General features: G+C 43.5%; 1 protein-coding gene across 2 annotated transcripts; it reads right to left on the reverse strand.

Moving 5' to 3' along the window:
* Positions 1 to 1,306: 1,306 nt before the first annotated feature.
* On the reverse strand, positions 1,307 to 23,158 carry KLHL24 (kelch like family member 24). Of its 2 annotated transcripts, XM_050308043.1 has the most exons (8): positions 23,007 to 23,155; positions 21,016 to 21,109; positions 16,555 to 17,542; positions 11,474 to 11,658; positions 10,381 to 10,499; positions 9,129 to 9,317; positions 8,531 to 8,719; positions 1,307 to 7,377 (listed from the first exon to the last, which is right to left on the reverse strand). In XM_050308043.1, the coding sequence occupies exons 3-8, from the start codon at positions 17,472 to 17,474 to the stop codon at positions 7,177 to 7,179; spliced, it is 1,803 nt and encodes a 600-aa protein (XP_050164000.1). In that variant the 5' UTR covers positions 17,475 to 17,542; positions 21,016 to 21,109; positions 23,007 to 23,155; the 3' UTR covers positions 1,307 to 7,176. The 2 variants fall into 2 exon arrangements, with proteins under 2 accessions (XP_050164000.1, XP_050164002.1); XM_050308045.1 differs by lacking the exon at positions 21,016 to 21,109 and having other exon boundaries at positions 23,007 to 23,158.
* Positions 23,159 to 23,598: the final 440 nt, after the last annotated feature.

The following is a 23,598-nucleotide window of genomic DNA, read 5'->3' on the forward strand; positions in this document are numbered from 1 at the left end:
GTGGTGTTCAGTCAGGTTGGACGACGATCTCAGAAGTCTCTTCCAACCAAGACGATTCTGTGATTATATGATTAGCAAACGAAAACAAACAAACAACAGAATTAAACCCAAGAAAGGATGCTGGGGCTGATGAGGTGCAGGATAGCAGCAGCCCACGGCAAGTGCCACCTCAGAGCCAGGATAGCAGCCGTCATCTGCCCTTAAATAGGCTTCACACAAACCTTATACCATACTTACCGCTCACTATACTTCATATTCTCTCAAGTCAGAGCTAAAATTGTCCAAATTAGTGCAGCGAATGCCAGAGTTTGTGTTTGGTTTTGGCCAGGCTGCAATACCTGTCAGGTGCAGCTAATGGCATTGATGCTTTGGTCTGGTAGTCTCATGGTTCGTGCAGGGAGCTGTGAACCAGCATAAATTAGTGTCCTGCTCACTCATGGATTTGCCAACTTATTTATGAGGCCACTAATTTGCAAGTACTTGAATGTTCAAGGCTTAGCCCTTAAAGCCCTTTTTTTAATTTTTTTTTCTTATTTTAGGACCACTACTAGGCCCATTTTCAGAACATTTCAATGTTTTTGGGAAGTGAGCAAGACTAAGATTGCACAAAGGGCAAGTTCCAAGACAGATCTAAAATACACATTACATGAAGAGGAAGCCAAGAGTACAACTAGTATTCCATTAGAAAATACGTGAAAGATGGATGTAATTTGTAACAAACATGATATTAAATCAAATGATTCCTCTCAGTTCAAGTGTAATAGTACCTCTCCATCACAGTCTGACCTGCTTACTCTGCCATCTGGGAGTGGGACTTGAGATGGTCAAGTAGCTAACTTTAGGAAAATAAACATTTTATATGGTTCTTTCCAACCTGTGTTATTGCCAGTCACCTTCCTAGTGTTATGTGACCTCTTCCTGATTTCCCATGCTGGTTTTGCCTTCCAAGTCCACTCACATTCTTTTCTCATCACAATACCCAGGACAAACAAGATTTCACATCCCATGCATGTTTTTGGTTGGTTGGTTTTTTGTTTGTTTTTCAGTTTCCTTTCAAGTTTACTCTTCTGCACAGCCTCTAGCTTGCCTTTATTCCCCTTGGTAGTAAGTTCTGTGCTGAGGACAGAAAGATGAGGAGGGAAAACAGGTAGGCTGGGAGGCAGAATAAAGGGTCAATGGACAGAGACCGCACAAGGGGCAGAATCCAACAAGTTAAATGACCCAGAAAAAACAGGAGGGAGCTTCCTCCTTGCTCCACCAAGCCCCACCCTGGAACTTCGCATAAACTAAATAAACCACAGTGAACTATTCAAAAGGCAAATGTTTATTAGGTACACTGAACTTTAAAAAACTTTCAAGAATTATGCAAGAAATATATTTTAAATATAACAGGTGTTATTGCAATTGTGCTACATAACAAAATCACTTTTCTACTGTCAGCACAATCCGAAGACCTCAATGTTATCTGCGAGACACGTTACATTGACTCTGGCACACAGTAAGTGGTCTGAGCTTTCCTGTTCAATCAGTTGTGCTGCACCAGGCTGTTCTCCAGGACAAGATCAGCTCTTCGTGGAACTACGGCTTTTATGTTTCAGTAAATAAAGGAACTGGCAAGGAATAGCATGAACTGCTGTTTTCCTCAGCAAAAAAAAAAAAGGAAAATCAAAACATGATTTCAGGCAAAGGTAAAGTATCATATGAGTAACAGTTCAGGAGGTAAACTCTCCTTCCGTGGCCAAGTAGCTCCTATTAATCCGACTCCAAATTGCTACAGGTGCACCAAAGGAGAATGACTCATAGGTCCAGCATTTACACAGATGAATTAGTAATAGTACATTACATTCAAGTCTCTTGATTTGCTTATTGCCATGCTGCACCACATTATTGCTTCATATTTTGTATCTTGAACAAGAGGTTGATGACTTCAGAGAGTTCAGAAATATCATAGAGGCTACTGACTAAAACAAGAAACTGTACATGTTAAGGTCAGGAAGTCAAAGACTAAACTCAGTCCTTTGTCACTGAAACAAAAAATAGAAAAAAACAAATACTGATTTCCCTAGATTATATCTGCCACAGCACTGTATAAATGGAAGCATTCTAGGCATATTCTAAACAAGAAGTTTAACTATTCATATTAAAATGAATGGCAAAATTTATTTCTCTTAGAAGGACATCAACAGTCCAGACAGTAAGACCAATCCTAATAAAGGTACAAACTGGGAAAAGTAACCCAAGCTCTTTTCCACAATAGATAAAAATATAGGTGAATTCAAGGCACAGGTCTTTTCAAAATTAACATACATTCTTTTCTTTGAAGCTAATCATACAAAGTAAGCCATAATTACATTATTAACAAGCTGTACACAGGGGCTTTATGTGCATCACTTGTAACAGCACTACCAGAAAATGATCACAGAATTATTCACACACAAACATGAGCGTAGACTGGATCCCTATAGTAGAAAAAAAGAAATGTTCCTGTAAATAGTTTACAGTTCTTAGACAGTCATGTTACCAGGGCTGTTATCCTTTGATGAACTTGTGTGTAACATTAGTTAGGGAAGACAGCAAAGGCAGCGTGCAGAGAACACACGAGTCACTGCCCGTTTGGGTTGGTAGGAGGCTGTTGTGTGGCAATGCTCACAGCACTGACACTGTCATGATGAACTGACAGCCACATCCATTTTTAATTAATGCCATCTGAAATAATTCCACACTGAGGAAACTTGTGTGCTAAACATATTAAAAAAAAATAAAAATCAGTGCTTGGCCCCCAACCAGACAGCACATTTCTGCTTAGAAATCTCATCTTACCAGGTAGACTCCTTTTCTGAGTATATGTTGCTCAGATTTTTTTAGCCAGACACAACAAAGCATTTCATTTGTACTTTCTTGCGTGCATGAGACTACATTCAGATGAAAATATTCATTGTGCCTCACAGTGATCAAGTCTCGTGAGTTTCTTAATGCTCTTGAATTGGTTTTTGCCATCTTCCGTGGAAGGAATAACCCCCACATCTACTTGCCTAGTTGGGCAATTCAGAAAGATGACCCTTTGGCTTCTCTGAGCATTGCCACTGGCAGAGCATAACCGTATCTGCACATCTATTGCTCCAGCTGAGTTCAGTCAATGGACAGACACAAAATACTTTTACCACCTGAGTTTCTGCATCTGGAATTGCCAACTCGTGAGCATCCAGAACACCTTGGTTTCAGCAAGCCCAGCCACGTGTACAGACCCCTCCTGCCACCTCTCTGCTCTGGGGAGTTCCTCTTGTCTCTCTGGAGCTGGACAGAGCTCACGGCTCTGCCCCATCAGCCTCGGGCAGGAGGGGAACCTGAAGTCACAGGCAGTGAGCGGGCCCTGCTTTTCCTTCTGTCCTTGCAGCTCAAGTAAAGGAAAACCAGGATAAACTGAGTATTTCCCTAAGATAACGTGAACTCAACTATTCTGAGGAAGAAGATGGAACAGGCAGCAGTGTCCTTGCTCTCAAGCTTCCTCTGAACCTCTGTCAAAGTGAGCATTTCCTCTTCCTGGATCATTAGCCTCTATCAAAAATTTGCAGTATTAAAAATATCATTTAAAAAGCTTCAGTAAATTATGATAAGGGTCCATATCAACATAACCTGCATTAACATCTCTGCTTCAGAGAGTACACACAAGGCAATCTTTGATGAGAACTGCGCTGGTGCCAATTAAAATTGAAAGTGCATAATCTGGACCCCTTGGTGCAGGAGTGGAAAGCACAGTGCCCAATTCCCAAAAAGCAGGCTTACAGTATAAAACGATTCATCTGATGGAAGAGATTCCACAAATTATGCCTACTTAAGCATTATCAAGGAGGCAGCCTACAGGTACAGCTACATGATTCCCAGGAAGGGTTCCGTGCCTGATGGCTGTAAAAAGGGGGAATGCTTCAGCTCAAAGCAGAAGGCTGGAGGCCGCTCTGTACTGCAGTACTGAAATCAGCGATTCAGAACCTTCCAGAACCCCCGCTGCAAGGAAGCATCAACTTTCTTTTCAATGAACATCACATTACTAAGAACAGAACGGGACATCAAAATGGAAAAGAAAATACTTACTCATTCCTGTTTAGCAAAGACAATACTTAAAGCTTATTTTTTAGGTGTTTCTTGGAGATACTTGGGCCCTCTTCCCATGTGTGGTTGGACTGAAGTTATGTCTTTGTGCAGGTGCTCTAGAGCTACCAAAATCACCATTTATGATGGTGATTATTTTGATTAGAGTACATGGCTTTAGTAATTTTCTCCCCTAGCTGAGACAAACCCCTTCCCCCCCTCCCCCGACTCGCTGCTCAAGCCCATAAACTACAAGCAGCTAAATATGCATAATAGTGACAGTTTAAATCTTGGAATTCATTTATACCTAAGTGAAATGCATTGGAGAACAGGTGGCTCAGGAATGCGACTTCCAAATCAACGCATCCTTCTAGAAAAATGGTTCATTTTCACTAAACCAAAGTTGAATCGTTCCTTTTCTAGAACATCTGAAAATAATTGTTGTAACAGAGCAGGCCATAAGTGCAAATTATTTACTGAGTTAACAAGCAAGAAGAAAATCTCACTGCCTGTTTTAAGGAAATCATTGCGTAAGTAACTGCCTTTAAGCAATGCTCCACACTGTAACTGCTCAGCACTGAATACAGGCTGTCAGGAATTGTAAGCAGAAGTTTTCTTCTGCATCTACATTTCTGCATTTACTGTTCATTAAACACTGTCATTTTCAAAATAATAGGTAACAGTAACAGTACATCAATTGTTAGAAAAGACAACTAAACTATAAAATGCATCTTCAAAACCATAGAAAGCAGTATCTTGTTATTTACAGAGTAGTGCAGTATTATTATAAACACAGATTAAATGACACTGTTCTACACCTACAGAAGACTGTCTAAAAACAGTTTAGCATAACAATCAACATTACAAGTCTGAATACAAACAAAGAGGAAATCAAAGGAAAGGAGAGTATTTTTCAAATTGCATCTCTAATTAAGTGCTCCTAGAATTTTTGACATTTTCATTTAAAATGATGGCACAAGCTATATACACTGTTAGTATATAGTATCAGTTACTGGGCAATTACCATTGCAATCAACAGACCTTATTCACAGGTACTGAAATTGCTTTTTCAAAGTAAAACTTGGTGAGCAGAAACAGAAGGAATTTAGAAAAGGATTAATTTATCTGACTCATTTGTCTTGCATTACCGAGGGACTTTCTTTTTAGGGCAATGTGGATGTACCTGCTCAGGGACTGACTTCCTGATCAATCACTGATATGCAGAGATTGGTATTTTATCAGTATTCTTATTCAGCATATACAAAGCAGTGTTTGGTATCCAGCCAGAAACTGAAATTTGTGTCCTTTCCTGAGCTTACAAGTCAATGCATCCCAAAGTGCAGCTCCCAGTGCTCTTTAAAAGTCATGACCATGTTACTGAAAACGGTGACTCCCAGTTTGGCACAGCTTCACTGAGGGTCAGAATTTCCATCTCATGAAGAAATACTCTGGGAAAACAGATGAGGAAAGTCCAGTGGAACAAACAACGTTCCAGAGATGGTGCTTATTTTCACCCTCCGAGCAACCACAGAGACCAGAACCCTGAGGCCAGGGCTGGCTCTGCAGGGGTTTTATGGTTTTTCTTCTGCCCTGGCACTGACCAACTTCCCTATTGGCTGCGGTCCTCAGAATTCCTTTAAAAGGCAGCTCCTGAGGTTTTTGGTGATTAACAGGAAATTGGTATGCAGACAATCCTATTCATTTTCCAACTCTCAAGTGCTGTTTCAGTTTTTATGAACTTTGTGCCTCAACTGTGCAACTGTGTACTGGAAATAAAGAGACCTAGAACAGAAATCTAGAGAGGACTTAAAAAAAATACCTTTCCTGAAAAAAAAAATTAAATGGTGGTGTGTGTCAAAATACAGGTGCTTCCTCAGCTTCAAAATTATCCCAAATATGTCATATGGGAGTCACCTCATAAGCCTACATGGACAGGTCCACAGATACTTTCCTGGTGACAGCAGGGACCTTCCCAGGATGTCTTTGGCCAAGATCTATGGCCAAGCAGCTTATACAGTAGTTTAACTGTGCTGAGTAAGTGATTGTCTGAAGAAAGGTCAAGAAATACTTGGTGGATACTCTGCCATCTCTGCAGATGAGATATCCAAAAAAACAATTTATAAGCAGTAGGGCACAACCCAAATCCCTAACTCTACCCTCAGGTAATTTATAATGCGATTCAGATAAGTGGGAGAACCCAGAGTTCACCATCTTTTACTTCTTAAATAGTGTAGAGATACTTGGCAGCGAGCAAAGAGAGAACCCAGTAACCTTCAGCCATGCTGCTCACAAAGGTAAAAACTGGGATACAAAATTTGCTTCACAGACACACGGCCTACACCCCACTGCTTTTCCATGCCATGTAGCCTTCTACTTCTGATGGACATCTATCAACACTATGAATAAGGTCCACAGGGTTAAGGTACACAATCATCACTGCAGTGTGTTGTAGTGGCTCACAAAACAACCAGCTTCTCCTTCAGAAAAAAGCATTCCTCGAAGACTCTCATGTTTGTCCTATGTAGCTTGTTTTGTTGATGCTTTTTGGGGTATTAATTCCAAACCATGCATGATCTGACATAAAATCTGCTTGGTTAAGCCAAGTAATCTGCCTGTAGGAATGCTGCATATGAATTACAATTATTTAAACTTTTAAAATTATAGGTAATTATCTTAGATGATTCTTTGGGATCAAAGAATCTGTTTTTCCCAATAGCAGAACTGGAAACACCTTGCAGATATTGCTTCTTAGGACAGAGGCACAAAAGCTTGTGAAGGCACTTTCCCCAAAAAGCTTCCAAGATTTTAATTACTAATTACACACAGGGCAAACTTGCTGACCACTAGTACAACATACTGTTACTGCTCTTGTATCAGAGCCCACAGCAGATACAAATGAACTCTGGTTACTGGGCAGGTTTGGAGACTTGTTTTGTCAGTTAAATGAACCCTTTTTCTAAAGGCACAGGATATAATTTTCATACGACACTTGGGCAGGGAATTCCCACTTCAGGAATCTTTAAAAAGCCTGTCTTGCAGCAGACCACTGGATTCATTCATGTCGTTTTCTTCTTTTTTCAGGAAGAAAAATTACAGTTTAAAGCCTTTTTCATTATACCTATGAATGGTCACACAGCCATGATACGATACTGGCCTGGGCATGGCTGCTACTCCCGTGATAATGCCCGTTGCAGGGTCATAACAAAGAATAGTGTCTGTGGCTTCACCATTTTCCCGTCTTCCACCAAGGATATAGATTTTTCCATTACACACAGACATGCCACAATTCTCCTGTTTCAAAGAAACACAAAGGAATATATGATTATCTAAAAAGCAAGACCTTGATTCGTGTATGTCTGCCCCAGTGTAGGAGGGCAGCACTGATTGCTGTTTGTAAACAGGCCTATACTATTCCCTCCCGAAAGGGCCAATGCAGAAAGTACCATAATTACAGAAAGCAACAGCACAATCCTACAGAAAAGACTATTTCAGGTCTAAGACTTCACTGCGTAGCTCAGACAAGGGATACAATGGAATTCAGCTGAACACTGTACTCACCATTTACAGATCTGAGATAGGGAAAGGAGGATAGAACAAAGGTTTTCAGAAGAGGGACCACAGTAGGTACTACTAATGCAAAAGATGGAACAAGGAGAAGCATCTTAGAGGAATATCAGATAATGAAGAGGGATGTAAATGGGAAGAGGAAAAAAGGCATGACTAAAAGGAGTGCATAAGAAAAGACTGTGCTATGTCTTACTTGAAACACGGATAGGATTTTATTTCTTCCTTAAAAGCAGGCATGGAAAATATATTCAGGGAAGTTGAGAACACAGATCAAAACAGAGGAACAAAGGGAAGGCCAGGAAAGAATGAAGTTCTGTTAAGGTAATACCATAGGGTATGTTTTAAAGACATCAGGAAATGTAACTGATACACACACACACTTCAACATCAAGGTTAAGTTTTGTGTCCCGTATGTGGCAGTGACAGAGCTCTCACTACTCAAATCAGAAACTTTCTGTGCAATATAAAGGGCCTTTTTCACACAGTAAAAACAGCCTTCAATATTTCTGGTTACACTGAAAGGCTTTAATCAATTATAAGGAAACCACTATCTTCAGTCTAAATTAAAACATGTAGCAGAACCTGACAGAGTTAATTTCTATACAATTAAAAAATCATCCATTACACTGTTATTCTGTTCTCCAACAGTAACTGCTCCCAAAGTCTGGACTGGCTAATACTGACACCCAACTGAAAAGCTATTGGTTTAGAAACTTCTTCTGTGAGGCTTTGAATTACACAGAAGAAGAGGTAAAGCAAGAATGGAATCAGAAATGCAACTGTGTCAGAGTTAAACAAGTGCACACTCATTTCATGTTAAGATGTTAACATCAAAAACTACATCTCAGCTGTGTACAGGTCTTTTACTGTTAATTACCTGTCTGCTGAATGTGTTCTGTACGTGCATCCAGTAGTCCTCAATGGGATCATAGCAGTAGATGGCTTTGGTGAGCCCACCAGCGACGTAGATCAGGTTGTTTAAGGACACGGCCGTGATACATCTCTTGGCGATGGGGATCGTTGCACGGAGCAACCAAGAATTGGAGTCAGGATCGTAGGACTGAACCTGAAAACAAATACAGACCTTTCATATTAACAGCCTGACTGAAATAACAGCCTGGCATGCCCACACAGGTTATACAAGTAGAGACAAAGAAGCAGTGCCTGGTGGGCAATACCTCACCAAGAAAAGGAAGTCAGTATAAGTCTACGTATCAATAATGTCTACACATGCACTTGTATTTGACATTATTTTCTGAACACTCAGGTTTAAGTGACAGTATCCATGAGAAAGACCACAGGAACAGTGTATCCCTGAATTAACATTTTCTACTCCGTATTTTTTGTATTATAACACCACCATTCTCCCTTCAGCAAACACAGTTAAAGCAGACGCCTGCAGGATCAGGTTTTAACCCAGCAATGCTGTTGCCTGTGGGCAGAAGACGCAACACAACATAACTCAACTCACTGACCTTGTCAGAGCAGGTGTTGTCATCAGGCCCACCCCCGATGACAAAGAGTTTGCCCACACAGCTGGTCACAGCCGGGGAGCTCACGGCCTCCTTCAGGGGAGCCACCTCCGTCCAGCGGTTGGAGAACGAGTCGTAACACTCCACACTGCTCAGCCGGTTCTGCCCGTCGTACCCCCCAACCACGTACACCTGTGCAGAGGGGTGACGACGGCCATCAACCACTTGGGTACAGTAAGGGTTACATTTAAATACCACATTAAATTAATGTAAAGCTAATTTGTTGGGTTTGTGAAGGGATACTTTTCTCAGATTTTTAATTTATATGCAGGAGAAGAAGAAAATAAAGGGTAAAGACTTCCTGCAGAGTTCCATTCAGTCACATGTGGAATGACACTGCAAACACATGCCAAAGCATGGTATTATTAATACTACGATAGAAACTTCCTGTTTGAATGGCATTTGTTAGAAAAGGCATTTCTCTGCATTTCTCTTTTTTTAGATGACATTCAGCAATAGCAGCAGCAAAAGTCCATCTGAGTTTACATTTGCTTTTCGGTGTTTTGCTTTTCCCTACTTACTTACAGAAATATTTCCTCATCTCAGTTTGTAAACTCTACTTTCCCTTCTCTCATATTTAAGAGGTAGAACTCATTATTTATGTACTTTCTTCTCTCTGTTTGCTCAGCTGCAAGTTTCATCTCCAAGAAGCCCGAGGGATTCCACATGCACATCCTTCCTAAGTTTCACTAACAGAATCCCCACAGGCAGTTGATCCCAACTACCATTTTATGTTCAGCCATATACACCTTCAAAATACAGCAAACCTTCCCATTTCCACAGCGCATGTGTTTGGTTAATTTCAACATAAAACACTGAATAAGAGAGCTGACATTCCAAGCAGCACCAATTTCTGTTAATAACTGCATAACCATTAGACCTTTGACAGCACTTTTGAAGCACAGGCTAATTCAGATGCTTCTTTGCTTCCCAAAAATCTGCTTCTTGGGAATAAGACACTTCAATGATGAAAAAAACACACCACAAAATAAATGACTGAGCAGTAAGATGATTTTCACGTCCAGGGGTAGTGTCTGACTCATAAAGAGCCTAATTGTTTGAAATAATTAAAGTACGTTTTTTTTAAAGTATTTGATATGAAATACAAAGTAACACTAAAGTGTTTTCTCTACTCTTTTCTTATCTACATGAAAACACCCCCATTATAAAAACAATTAAAATATACTTCTCTTACTTTACCAAGAAGAACAGCCATTTTATGTCTCCATCTGCCTTTATTTAAGGAGGCAACTCTGATCCAAATATTAAGTTGAGAGTTATAAATCCAGACATCACGGCTATTGATTCTTCCACCTATAAAAACAAAAATATGCCATTTTGAATAGTTATTGTATGTGAAATGCTACTAACATGTGCCTCTACAGTGAGCAATGAAAACTTCGTATCACTTTTTGAGTGAAATAAGGATCTATCGGTATCTATAAGCTAGACTGAAAAAGTAATTCCCAGTGGATTTCAAACACAAAAGCACACAGTGGGTTATTTTCCTTATGTCTGCCTTCCTCACTAACATGCTGAGATCACATTAAATTATTTCTTGAGTGCATGTTAATGGCTTTTGCCCGTGCTCTGAATTCAGATTTCCTGTAGTGTCACTGCCTGGATGAGACACCCAAAGTCTTCTCCCCTGAAGTGCCTATGGCACATCCCCAAACCCCGCTGTTCCTCTGTCCTGTGTGTGCACACCTCCTTTGTTTTACACTGTTCAAATGACACGGGTACCACACACCTGAGGAGACAACTCCTTCGGCTGAACTAACACACAGAGCGAGGTGCCTGAACCATCAGCTGCACTCTGTAATTTTCCCTTGCTAAAGGACGGCTGGGAAAGGCCTGCTTGGGATTTTTTGCTTGTACTTTTCCCAGCTGTTGCTGCAAACAGTCTGCTGCTGTATTTTAAACCACTGTACTGCATGAGCCGGTCTCTTTAAATACAATTGATGTCCTGGAATCAGCTGTAAAAAACTGCAGATTCATGCCAAACAAAAACTCCAGAAAACACTTCTGTTTACAGTAAGATTGACCTGGGGCTGGTTTTCACCATTGACATCAGAAAGTGACTTTCAGCTGAGCTTCTGGAAGTTCTCAGTACAAAGATCTGCCATACTACTTTAAAAAAAACCCCAAACAACAAACAAGAAAACAATCCCCAATCAATCACAGAATCACAGAATGGCTTGGGTTGGAAGGGACTTTAGAGATCATCTAGTAAAGAAAAGCAACCAACCAAGAAAAGAAAGAAATCTTAAACTTTTAGGATTATTCACCTGAAACAAGAATATCATTCCGTAGAGCACACACCGCATACTCAGACTTGGTAAACTCTGGAAGTTTAGCCAGTGACTTCCACTCTCCTGTTACGGGATCATAGCACTCCGTGTATGGCAAATTAAACCCTCCAACTCGTTCACAGCCTCCAACAACAACTATCACCTCAGAATAACCAGTTGATCTAAAAAAGTGAACACAGAAAACTGAGATGTAGGAGATATTTATTAGTACATGGAGGCCAAACAACATTGTCTTCAAAACTGTGTGAAAATCAGAATATTTACTATTTAGTGTTAACTTCTGCAATAAAGAAAAAAAAGAAAGAGTCATTTAGCAAATAGAGGTTTTACTGTTTCCAGCTGTCTCCTTCCAGCAGGTGTCACTGACACGTGCCTGTGTAAGTGGTGGAGTTCCACTGCACAACGCTATATGTAAAAATCAAATCATTAAATAACACAGAAAGCCCTTATTTAATAGTATTTTTACTTTGTGCACATAGAGAGATCAGAAACCAAGTTCAAGTAAGACCTGTTTCACAATGAAACCAATCCTCATGTTCCCCCCCAAGTTTTACAAAATCAATACTACTTTACATTGCTTAAATATCCAAAAAGTTCAAAAGCTGAGGGAATATGGTCACCAAAATAAGGGAAGAGAAAGAGGCCTTAGAGCCAATGCACAGTAAAGCAAAAAACAAGAGTAGTGACAGGAGGAAACAAAAAGGAATGCTGAAATAAAGTTTCAAACCTAAACCAAACATTAAAACTCAGTATGAAAAAATTTAAGCATTAGACAGTCTGCAATGTACACAAATAGGTCTTTAAATTCTATTTCACACACTCACTTTCCTTCTACTAACCAAACGTTTTTGTATTATACATATTCTACATTCAGAGTAGTAACAAAACTTCTTATTAATCCACATTTGAATGTAGAGATTCAACCATCTTTGATGTGCAAATCAAACCGTGACCACCTTTTATTTCTCCTCTCGAATTTTTAATTTCCTGTCAGCATTTGTCAAACTCCTTTCTTTTCAGGGAGTTTTTAGATTAAAGCATTTTGCACTGACATATTTATTTCAAGAACTGCTGTCAATTAAGTAAAACTGAAGGCAAGATTGATTTCATTTTTGATAAGCCTTTTTGTCGTGTCGTGCTTTGTACGATGATCCCAATGTGAACAGACATCTCACAGAAGAGGCATTAATGCCATTGCTGAGCACTGCAGTCTCCTGTCAAAAACAAAAGACTTAGAACTGCCTTTGAGGTAAAAGTTGCATGATTTGCCCCTAAAGTTCCTAATACAAACTTATGCACATATTCACCTATAAATCCTGATGAGGCTTTCCCTGTTTTGAAACACCAGGAACAAAGCTAGTTAGCCCTTTTATCTCGTCACCACACACTGTAATTTAAATATACCATCCATCTTTCTACTCAGAACACAGGAAAAGGCAGTGCTAAATGGTAACATCCTACAAGATGCTATAAATGAGATGTGTCTGAGGAGTGGCACTTACGCACCTGAACCAGGTCAGAAGGAACTCTCGGCAGCTGCTCAGCTTTACAGTCAGGCTCGTTCCTGGTTTCTATGTATTTACTGTTATTGGGTTTTGCTTTTTTGAGGAACAACTCTGAAAAGAATCTCTCAAAGGGTAAGAGAGGGGAAGTTCCTGTGCCAGCAAAGCATTACTGAGGAAAAGAACTTCCGTAAAAGCAAGACGCTCATCTCGTAATTTGCCACAGAAGCAAGTCCAGATACACCAGCTAATTGTGGGAACAAAGAGGTTTGCCTGAGGATTACTTTCTAGATTAGAATCAAGGCCTCCACTCACATACTGAAAAGCTTACTGTGTTTTTAAAATAAATGAACCAAAAATCTTTGCCCAGAGAGAGCTCTTTATGAATTGTTATGATGAAATCTTTCTCTTGAAAGAAAATATTCATTTAGCACAGTATTTCAATTCTACAGAAAACAAAAAAATTTCCCAAGGTTTTAGTACCTGTAGGACCATACTCTTTCTTCAGTTAAGAAACATTTTCTCCATTACATTTTCTTGTAGGAGTCATGCACTGTATAGGTTTTATGGTTAGTTCCTAAGATTTTTTTTGCAAATGACAGAGAGCACATTACTGGAAGACAAAAAGTAAAACTGTGGTGGAAGTACACGAAAAGAACATACAGGCAAAGGCTAATTCCAGGAAAGAACTAAGGATATATTTGAATGGAGGTTAGAAAAACCTGTGACCTCAACCAGTAGTACAGGAAGCCCTCCTTGTAGCCCTCAGAAGAAACAGTGGGAGCAAAACAACAGAGGTGCTAAAACAGACACTAGAGATTCCAGGAGGCACTAGAGATTCCCACCAGGAAGAGGTGCATAAAATAGAGAAGTGGGGGTGGATATGACCAGCAGTGCCATGCAGTTCTGTGCATTCCCAACAGCAAGTTCCCTGGGGATTCCGAGTTACACAAGGAGAGCACCAACCCGCACAGCGAGAGCAGGACAGAACTCTTGCAGCTCAGAGAGATTACATTCAAAACCACGTGGAGTTTGGAAAACAAATGGCAGAAATTCTGGCAAATCGCTCCTTTTTTCTTCCCCACTGTTAAATCACTTTTGGGTAGTAAATGAAATAGCAGACAAAAAGTGAAGTGAAATAGAAACCCACCTCCTGGGGGGAAAATGAGGGACTACATTAGAGCTTTCTAAAGGCAACCAAAAAGGATGTGTTAAAACGTATAAATGTAGTAACTTCCAGTTAAAGAGAACATTCATGGGATGGTAACTAGACAGCCTAAAAGAAACTTTGACTGAAAAACTCACAGGTAGATGAAAATCTGAAAATCTGAAAATAAACCATACAGTAGGAAGAGCCTATGTTGTCTTTTGTATGGAAATGTGTTACTGCTCACTACCTGGTCTCAGCTTGGAGATTTGCAGTGCAACACAACCAGAGCGGACAGGAGAGACTCCAAAGGAGCAGGAGAGACGGCCTCAAGATGTCACTAGTCCATAACTGAAAACTTTCTTTCAGAAAGACCTCATTTGTCAATGATCCCTTCGTGGCAAAGAGCAACGGTTATGCCACACTTTGATTCTCTTCACTGGCTTCAAAAAGAAAAAAAAATTTAAAAAATCAACTTGTTTAAAAATCAGCTGGAACCCACTTCACCCATAAGTGCATCCAAGCAATCACTATTTATTTCCCAAAGTTTCAACAGAAACACTGGCGTGGGAATTTCTTGTCCTGCAGCCTGTCTCCTTTTGGAAACAGTTTATATAGAAAAGAAATTGGAGGAAGGCAAGAAAGAGGGAAAACAGCTCTCCAGCGTCCTGTCCTCTCCTCCCCAGCCCCTCCTGAAACGCCCAGAAAAGGTGTGGTGAAAACACAGGAGAAAGAGGACCTGGCAACTGTTTTAAAATATGATCTCTTTTTGCTATAGGCAACAGAAACAAACAGGCAACAGAAACAAATGACAAAGAACTATTCCATGAATGTATTATAGAAAGGGAGAAAAAATTCCTGCTGGGAGGCCAGCCAGTTTTCCTCTTTGTAAATTACTTCTCTTGTTCCTGCCTACTTGAATTCACAGTGCAGTTTAATAAGCTCAGCAGTAAAACCAACAAACCCCCCTGGCTTCAGAAATCACCTGTGTTAGGCAGAGTACTTCATGTGCAAACTGCAGCACTACACTGGGGCTGCTCAGATTCTCAAGCACACTCACACCACGCACTGGCAACACTGCTGGGTCTGAGTGTATTTGCCTTCTTTAGCTAATTGAGTAATAGACACAGAATAAACATCACACCAAATACCACTGCACACAGTCCCCCTCCAACTGCCTGAATTCCCATGGTCCCTCCCTCAGGCCCAGACTCAGAAACAATGATTGCACCAGCTACCAAACTGCCATGACCCAACACTTCCAAAGACCCTCCACCACAGCACTCTGCAGCTTAGAAAACCTGGCAGCTGCACTGCAAGGAGTTCAAGAGTTTCCTCGTGGCAGGACTGAAGACTGGAAAGCCACTAATGGGGCAAACATCACCAAGTATTTTTTTTCCCCCTTAAGGAAGACTTTAACACCTGCCAGAAAAATAAAGGTTTCCTGAACAGTCACTGTACAGCAACCACACATGAGTAAGAGTAAGCAAAGAGGAGTAACTCCTAACACAATCTGCCTGTCTAGACCAGATCATTGCATCACCTTAATGCAACATATGATTTTATAAATACAGTTTAAATCAGCTGGAGTTAACAATAAACTATCGTGTCAACTCTCGTTCACATGAGGCTGGGAGAATATTTCTCAGGAAAAAAAAGAATCATAACCACCATTGCTCATAAACGCCACTAATGGATCCTTCCTCATTTCTTCTTGCAACCTCAGTCACCTATTTGTGTAACGCATTATTAAGTGGCAGCAACTCTGAATTATTAAAATGTCATAGAATAAGCATGAAATACTTCAGGAACTGTTTCATAATTCTTTGAAAACACAATATTTGGTTTCTTTACAGTTAAGAACCTGTTGTTCTGCTGTCTATTACGAATACAAGTGCTACTCCATCTGTAAAGTATTTGTGATGCAGCAAGGAAATGCTCTGAATACATAATATCCCCATCCACATCCTTTGTGGTGTGCTGGACACTTACACGACTTTGTTACAAAAAGAAAGGTTGTGAAATGCAGTGGTGCACTCGCCACAGAACATTTAGTTCTCTTCAACACACTGCTACTGTACGAAATACTTTGAGGTCTCCCACAGCAAACATTAAACTTAAGAAAGTGTTTTATTTGCAAGGTAACGTAACTTCACTTACCTGAAGAGTCGTTTATTTCACAGCAATAAAGTGATTTGTACAAAAAGACTCACTTAACTCACATTTTCAAGACACCTGTGAGCTTCACGGGTTGTGGGGAAGTACTGAAGAGTAACTGTAGCAGCTCCAGAATGCAAAGTAAAATAATCTGCAAGAGATTTTTCTCTGGGCATGTGTATATCAAACATCTGTGCAACAAACTATGTCCTTCTCCTACAGAAAAAAAGGAAAAACACAAAATTCCTCACCTGCGCGGCCTGGTTCTGGGAGACATCATCTCGTTTCCAAGGATATGGTATCGTCTGGCTTCGTGCAGGAGCTGATAGCACTCTGGGGAGTTCTGGATCAGCTGATCCACCTCCACAGTCTGAACAAAGTAGTTGGGGTGCAGGAGCGGGAGCCTGACGTGCGTCAGCAGTTCGTGGAGCACCGGCCGGCGCAGCTCCACGGCGCGGTACACCCAGCGCATCACGGCCTCGAACACCATCTCCTCCTTGCTGATCACCAGCTCGTCGCTGCAGATGTAATCAATGAGCTCATCCTTCCCCAGCTCCAGGAACTCTTCATGCTGGGACACATCCTCAAATGTCTGCAGCGCAAAATTCCTGCACTTGGTGAACAGTGTCTTGAGCGAGTGCGTATCTGCGAAGCGCTGGATTCCCAGGCAGTTGCAAGGATCCAGCTGCTCTTCCAGGAACTTGGCGCAGGCGTCACGCAAGACACTGATCTGAAAGAGACTCGACGTTTCAAAAAGATACTGCACGTTCTCCGTGGTGATTTTCACCTTGCCCGTGTACACGTACTGCAGAAAGCAATCCATGGCCTCGGCGAAGATGCCGTTGATCTCCACCAGCATCTCCCGGCTCTCCCGGTGGTCGTTGCAGAACATGGCTCTGAAGTAGCTGCTGCAGGCCGAGAGCACGGCGCGGTGGCACGGGAACTCCCGGCCCTCCACGCAGATGATCACGTCTGTGAACAGCCGGCTGTCCCGGAACTCATTGAAGATCTGCAGGATGCTTTCCGCGTGGGATGATCCCGAGGAGAAGTCGAAAAACTCAGGGCCTGACAATGACTTTGGGTCCATTTCAAAAACTTTCCGCTTGGTTGCAGGGGAGTCTCGTATCCCGCTCTCCTCTCTATTCAGTCTGCGTCCCAATATTAGTACCATTGTTACATCAGTTGGCTAAAGAGTCATTGAGAAAAATTTGCAGAGTTTCTCCTTCTCGGTGCTACGATCTGAAAAATTAAAACACTTCAGTTTTCAGTCTGGCACATCCTCAGCTTCCTCACAAGAATCAGACAAGACACTTGTTTGGTCACTCTAAGAACTGGTGCAACTGTTGGCCTTTCCTTGAGGTGGCACAATATTACAGGGCAAAGTACCACACACCCTTCACAGGGCAGTGCAGCACTATCTGCCACACCCTAAATACAAAATATACCCAGAAAAAAGGTGTCCCAGATGACAAGTTCTGCATGTCCCAGCACCACTGGCACTGCACTACTGTTCACGATAAAACCCTCAAGATCTCAGCTCTAGCAAATCATCTGACTGGCAGAAGCCAAAGAATTCCTGAATAAAAATCCAGAGCTTGGACTTTTCACTTTTTTCAGTGTAATCCTCCTTTCAGCTGGAGCCTCCAAGTACTACTATAACAGCACTAGTCAAAAAGGGGAAAGGGAAAAAAGACTGACATTCTAAAAATGAAAATTCAGCTGAGAAATCACCCCATTTTCATTACAAAGTCTATCATAATGAAGTCTTATAATACTTGTGTTTAATGCCATTATGTGATCTCGACAAATAACCTTGGCCATAAGTTTTTACCTGTTCATTCCTAACATCTAAAAATTAGTTCACTGATGATCTATGATTCAATTGCAAAAGAATATAAACTGCTAGAACACAACACAGAATGAAGAATAAACTATATGAAACACTACTGGAAATAAGAAACAAGGCGCAACTTGCTGAGAACAGGGATATTTTGTTTCCACAGTACTACCAGAAAATAATTACTAGCAAAACTTTTTGCTGAAACACCTTGGAGTTTCAAGTAGAAGTGTAAACATTCCCCTCAATGTGCAAACACACACTCACATTATCAGAGCACTGAGGTTGCAGAAATCAAACACTGAAATGTTAGCATATGCCAACAAGTTTCTAGGTGAAGAAAATGCAGCTGACTTTGCAGATAGTGCATGTTAGAGGCAGTGAGAACAACGAATCTAGCAGCAACAGGGCTTTTTGCCTCTGCTGAACTTAAAAAAGTAACTGGATAAAAGTCCACCGAAACGCATTTGAGGCAGCAAGAGCCTGGGCAAAACACCCTCTCAGACCTCACACTGGTACAATTCCAAATGCTTGTGATATTCACTGGGATATGTCTGCAAAGATATGCACTGAATTATTTTTGAAGTTTTTTAAAGGGATTTTTTTTTTTTTTGTATCTTGCAAAGGTTAAATTCAGTTTCCCTGAATACACAGCCAGGAAACTTCCAACTCCTCACAGCAATTTCATTTCCTGATGTGCTCGCATCCTCAGAGCTGCAATTACCCAGTCCCAGACTGGCCACGTCATCACCCAATATAGAACACAATGAACGTGCTTTTTTTAAACAGCATTTTTACACAGCACCTTTAAAAGGCACCATCTGAACAAAGGGCAAGGAAAGAATGTGTGCTGTACCTTTACTCATTGAGAAAACAGGCTCTAAAAACTATTGTTTCCCCTATAAAATTTTTTACACATATTTACCAGGTAGATTCTTGTTATGGCTCATTTACCCTACAAAATTTTAATTTGACTTATAATAGGACCAGTTGTCATTCCGATGCCTGAAAAACACTGTTGCAATGTGCCTATCCAATAACTGATTGCTTCAGAGAGACTTTAACGAGGCATAAATAGACAGTCTGATCTGTAGCTGATACTCTATCCCACGTATTGCACAATGATTTTACTCTGTGGTGACGCAGGCTGGATACAAAACAAAACCAACCACCACCAGCAGCACCTCACCAGCAATGGTGCTAAAACCCCTATCCCTTACGCTGGATTTCATCTGCAACCAGCTGCACGCTGCTAGCACAAGAAAGTGGGCAGAAACAATGGATCAGCAGCAGAAAAGGGAAATATAACAACAAAAGTATAAATATAAACCCTAAAGGCTTGATTCCAGCATCACGGAGTTAAATCAGAAGAATTTCACAAAAGGGAGCTTTTCCAAAGCAAAGTTAGCCTGAAACCTGAAACAAGACCCTGAACAACTGCATGAAAGGGGAAAACACAGCAACTAAGTAACAAAACCTTCGAAATTAAATCTTCCTCATTATGTGAGAAGTTAAGACAGCACTGTATTATGCAATCACTAATAAAGGGAAACAAGAGCTCTGGGTGAGGACTGCACACTGAAGGAACCAATTTCTTCTTTATGCTTGGAACAACACAGAATTAGTGGTCAGCAAACGATTTATTTTTATGTCCTAATGGTTTAAAGAAATGGGGGAATAAAAAATAATCCACGGAATACAAACTAATCAAGGGGGTAAATACTGTACATTTACAAATAAGACACTAGAAAGGAAAAAGAAATCCACTCCAGTGCAGAACTTACTGCCTTTGTATGTACTATCATACAATTTCTGTCCAGCTAATCACTTCTGAGGTTGGCTTCAGCAAAGCAATTTCACAGGCCTATCAGCAACAGTGTCACATGTTCAGCTCTATCACACATACGTGTGGCCTTCCTGCAAATCTTGCTCTGGCAGTTTTAAAATGTCACCTTGCAGCTGCCTGCCCCAAACTGGGAAAGGCGGGGGGGAACCTGTGCCTGAGGCTCAGCTGGTTAGTGAGCAAAGGGGGGAAACAAGGGGAGAAATCCCTGTCTGCACCTTCCCTGTATACAGAGGTGCCCTACCTGCCTACAGACTCTGCATTATAAAGCACCAGTCATTTAGAGAATCTGACACTTGGACCTCTTTAACAAGTTTAAACAAAACAAAAAACAAATGCATACTTCCCAAAGGCAAGTACTGGGAATTATTAGATCAAAAAGAAAAAAATAATGCAAAATGCATTGGATTGCTTGTCTGAACAAGGGTCAGACCTTAAGTCTGTCAAATCAGAGTCTGCCCATTAAAAAAAAAACAGGAAAGAAAACAACATATCACACTTCCAATCAACAGGTTTTAAAAATGCTTTACAAACACAACCGTGTCCCTGCCACTGTTGCTACGTGCACATACACATATCTCTGAATTAAGCTGGGTTCACTAGAAGTTCAAGTACCTCTGTTTCTTTCACCTATATTGTCTGTAGGTTTCTCTACACAAGATGTTCCTCAGAAACAGCCTAAGAGCCCAATTCAGAGGCTGGTAAAAGAGGTCTACAACATGTTTGCCCTGACACCTTCCAGCAGTAAATCCTCCTACGCAAGTTACTTCCATGATGCACTAAACTTCTTCCTCCACTGCAACATCCTCACGTATTTTACCCCTCTCCCTCACCCACAGCTTTGTCAACAGCTGTGGGCTGGTTTTGTCTGCCCTGTGTGTCACAGAGCTCCTTTGCCCCACCAGCAGAACTGACAAGAGAGCAACAGAGGAAACGCAGGGTTGGGGCGAGGCCCTTTGGTAACACCTCATCATCAGCTGTGCCTGAGCCCTGCCCTCAAAGCTCACCCTCGGGGTGTAGTTTCGGCAGTACCTGAGGCTGAGCAGGGGTTGTGCTGCTGCCAGCGGAGGTGGCGTCCAGCCCGTGCCCACCGCTGCTCCCCTGGCGTGGCCGGAGCGGTGACCGCCTGTGGAGGGAGAAAAGGAAGCGCTGGGAAGTGCCCCGGGAAGGGCAGAGCCAGCAGCAGGGCCCGGTGCAGCCCTGCGGCTCGGTGAGGGCACGGCTGGGGCCGCACACAGGTCGTGTCTGCTGCTCCCCGGTAGCGCCAGCGACAGCACCCCCGAGGTGCCACAGCCAAGGCCGCCAACACGAACGGTGTTTTCGTTCCCAGGCACGGGACCTGCAGCTCAGGTTTGGCCAATCCTAGTTATTTTGCGATTTCAGGTAACGCGATCTGCAGGCAGATGGCTGGTTACCACAAGAGTCAGAGAAAACAAACTCCCAGTGTATCGACTGCAGCTCACTGGCTAAACCGCAACACGTGCTCTTTTTGTTTTTAAAGGAAGAGAGGAAAAAAAAGGCAACCGTTTCCTCCAGCAAAAAACAAACACATTTATTTTCGTCTTTGAGATACATAAAAAGACCCAGAAGTTGTTGGGTTTAAAGCACTTTTTAAAAAAGAAAAAATATCGTTGTTCTCTCTTGTTTTACAAAAGAAATTGAGTACATGAATGTCTAAAATAAAGTCTTAAGGAATACTGAGTAACTAATAAACAAGAATTCACAGTGATCGAGCTGATTGACTGGTAAGGAGTTAGCTGCACTGCAGAAGTTTTTTTATTGTAATGTAAGACTAGTATTTTGATTCTAAAAAAGAATGCCAAAATTCAAGAGTAATCCAAGCTAATGACATACAAAACTAAGCTTTAAATGCCCTCAAAAGACACCTAGCAAAAAAAAACAAAACAAAAACAAACCAAAACCCCCAAAACAAACAAACAAACAAAAACCAAAACAGGAACTGATTTGGACATGAGAATCATGGTTATTAGGTAAAAACAAAACATAAACGTGGCGAAAAGGAACACTTATAAAGTGTGCAGAAATCTTCAGCTACCCTTTAGTAAGTGAAGGAGTCCCTGAGAAGGGCACACACCCACTGGAGGGGGAAGAAAGGAGGGGAGAAAAAGCACACTGCGTAGTATTGCTCATGTATGGAGAAGAAACCGTGGAAAGCCACAATCCTCTCCCGATTTTGCTAAAACAAACTAAACCAGAAGGCGAGCCCCAGCCACGGCTCCATCCTGCCGGTGGGTTCATCAGCTGCCCTCACACCCGATCCCCGGCAGCGCCCGTCGGGCTGGAGCGCGGCCCGGGCACGGCTCACCCACGGGGGCAGGAGCGAGCAGGCAGCGCTGAAGAACGGACCTGTCCGCACACAGCCCGGACGAGCCGCCGAGAGCACGGCTCGGTGCCGGGGCGTTCCAGCCGCTCCCGCAGGGAACAGCGCAGCCCCGAACCCGAGCCCAGCGAGCAAAGCAGGGGCCGGAGGCGGCGGCACAAAATGGCTCCTCCCGTCCCGCCCTCCAGCTCACCTTCACCCCGGGCCGCCCGGCCCCGCCCCCCCGCGCCCCGGCCAATCCCCGGCCGCGGCCCCGCCTCCCCCGGCCCGCCCGGCCAATCGGCGGCCTCGGGGGGCTCGGGGGAGACCCGCGTTACGAAACCGCGCGGGGGCAGCGGCGACCCCCGCCCGATCCGCCCGATCCGCCCGCTCACCGGCTCCGGCCCGGCGGCCCCGCAGTGCCCTGCCCGCCGGGCCCGCTGCACCACCACAGCACACACACACGGTGCACACACAGCCCCGTCCCGGCGCACCCGCGCTGCCAACAGCCCTCCCCCGCCGTGCCACCGCCGCCCCGCGCTGCCCACAGAGCCGCGGACGCGCTGCCCCCGCCGCGGCGATAACGGTGCGGGCCGGCCCCGCGTCCCGGCCCCGGCTGTCCCGCGGCAGCCCCCGCGCCCTCCCCGCGGGCTCCCGGTACCGCCGCCCGAGCCCCGCGCCCCCGCCGCGGCCCCGCACTCACAGCCGGGAGCGCCCCGTCCGCGCTGCACCCGCGGGAGCCGCGGCCGCCGGAGTCGGGTGGGTTCCGCTCGGTGCGAGCGCAGCGGTGCGATCCGCAGCCGTGCCGCGCTCGGGCCTCTCCGCCGCCGGTCGCGCTGCCAGCGCCGCTCAAAACAAAGGGGCCGGCGGGGCATGTGACCTCGGAGCCACCGCACATGATGTCACCGCGGCGCGGCGCTGGGAGCTGTAGTCCCGCCGCCCCGCCCGCGCACGGCGCCGGGGAACGGGGCTCGCAGTCCCCGGAGGAGCCGGGGACAGGCGGCGGGGACGGGAGAGCCCCGGCGGCAGCGGCAGCTTCTGTCGCTTCGAGTTCTTGCCACCGCCTTCCCTTTGCGGGACCGGGGGCAGCACACCCCCGATGTGCCGGGACGGGGGGAGCCCATCCCCCTGTGCTTCTGGGGGAGCTCATCCCGCGATGTGCCGGGGCCGGGGGAGCACGCACCCCCGGGTATGCCCAACCCGACAGGCCCCGTGAGTAGGCAGAAGGTTCAGGTGCATCGAAACAAGCGGTGCATTGGGATGGCACCTTCCAGGGTGACAGTCGCTTGTACCAG

Source organism: Myiozetetes cayanensis, unplaced genomic scaffold, assembly GCF_022539395.1.
Source record: "Myiozetetes cayanensis isolate MyiCay16 unplaced genomic scaffold, myiCay2020 scf13, whole genome shotgun sequence".
NCBI lineage: Eukaryota > Metazoa > Chordata > Aves > Passeriformes > Tyrannidae > Myiozetetes > Myiozetetes cayanensis.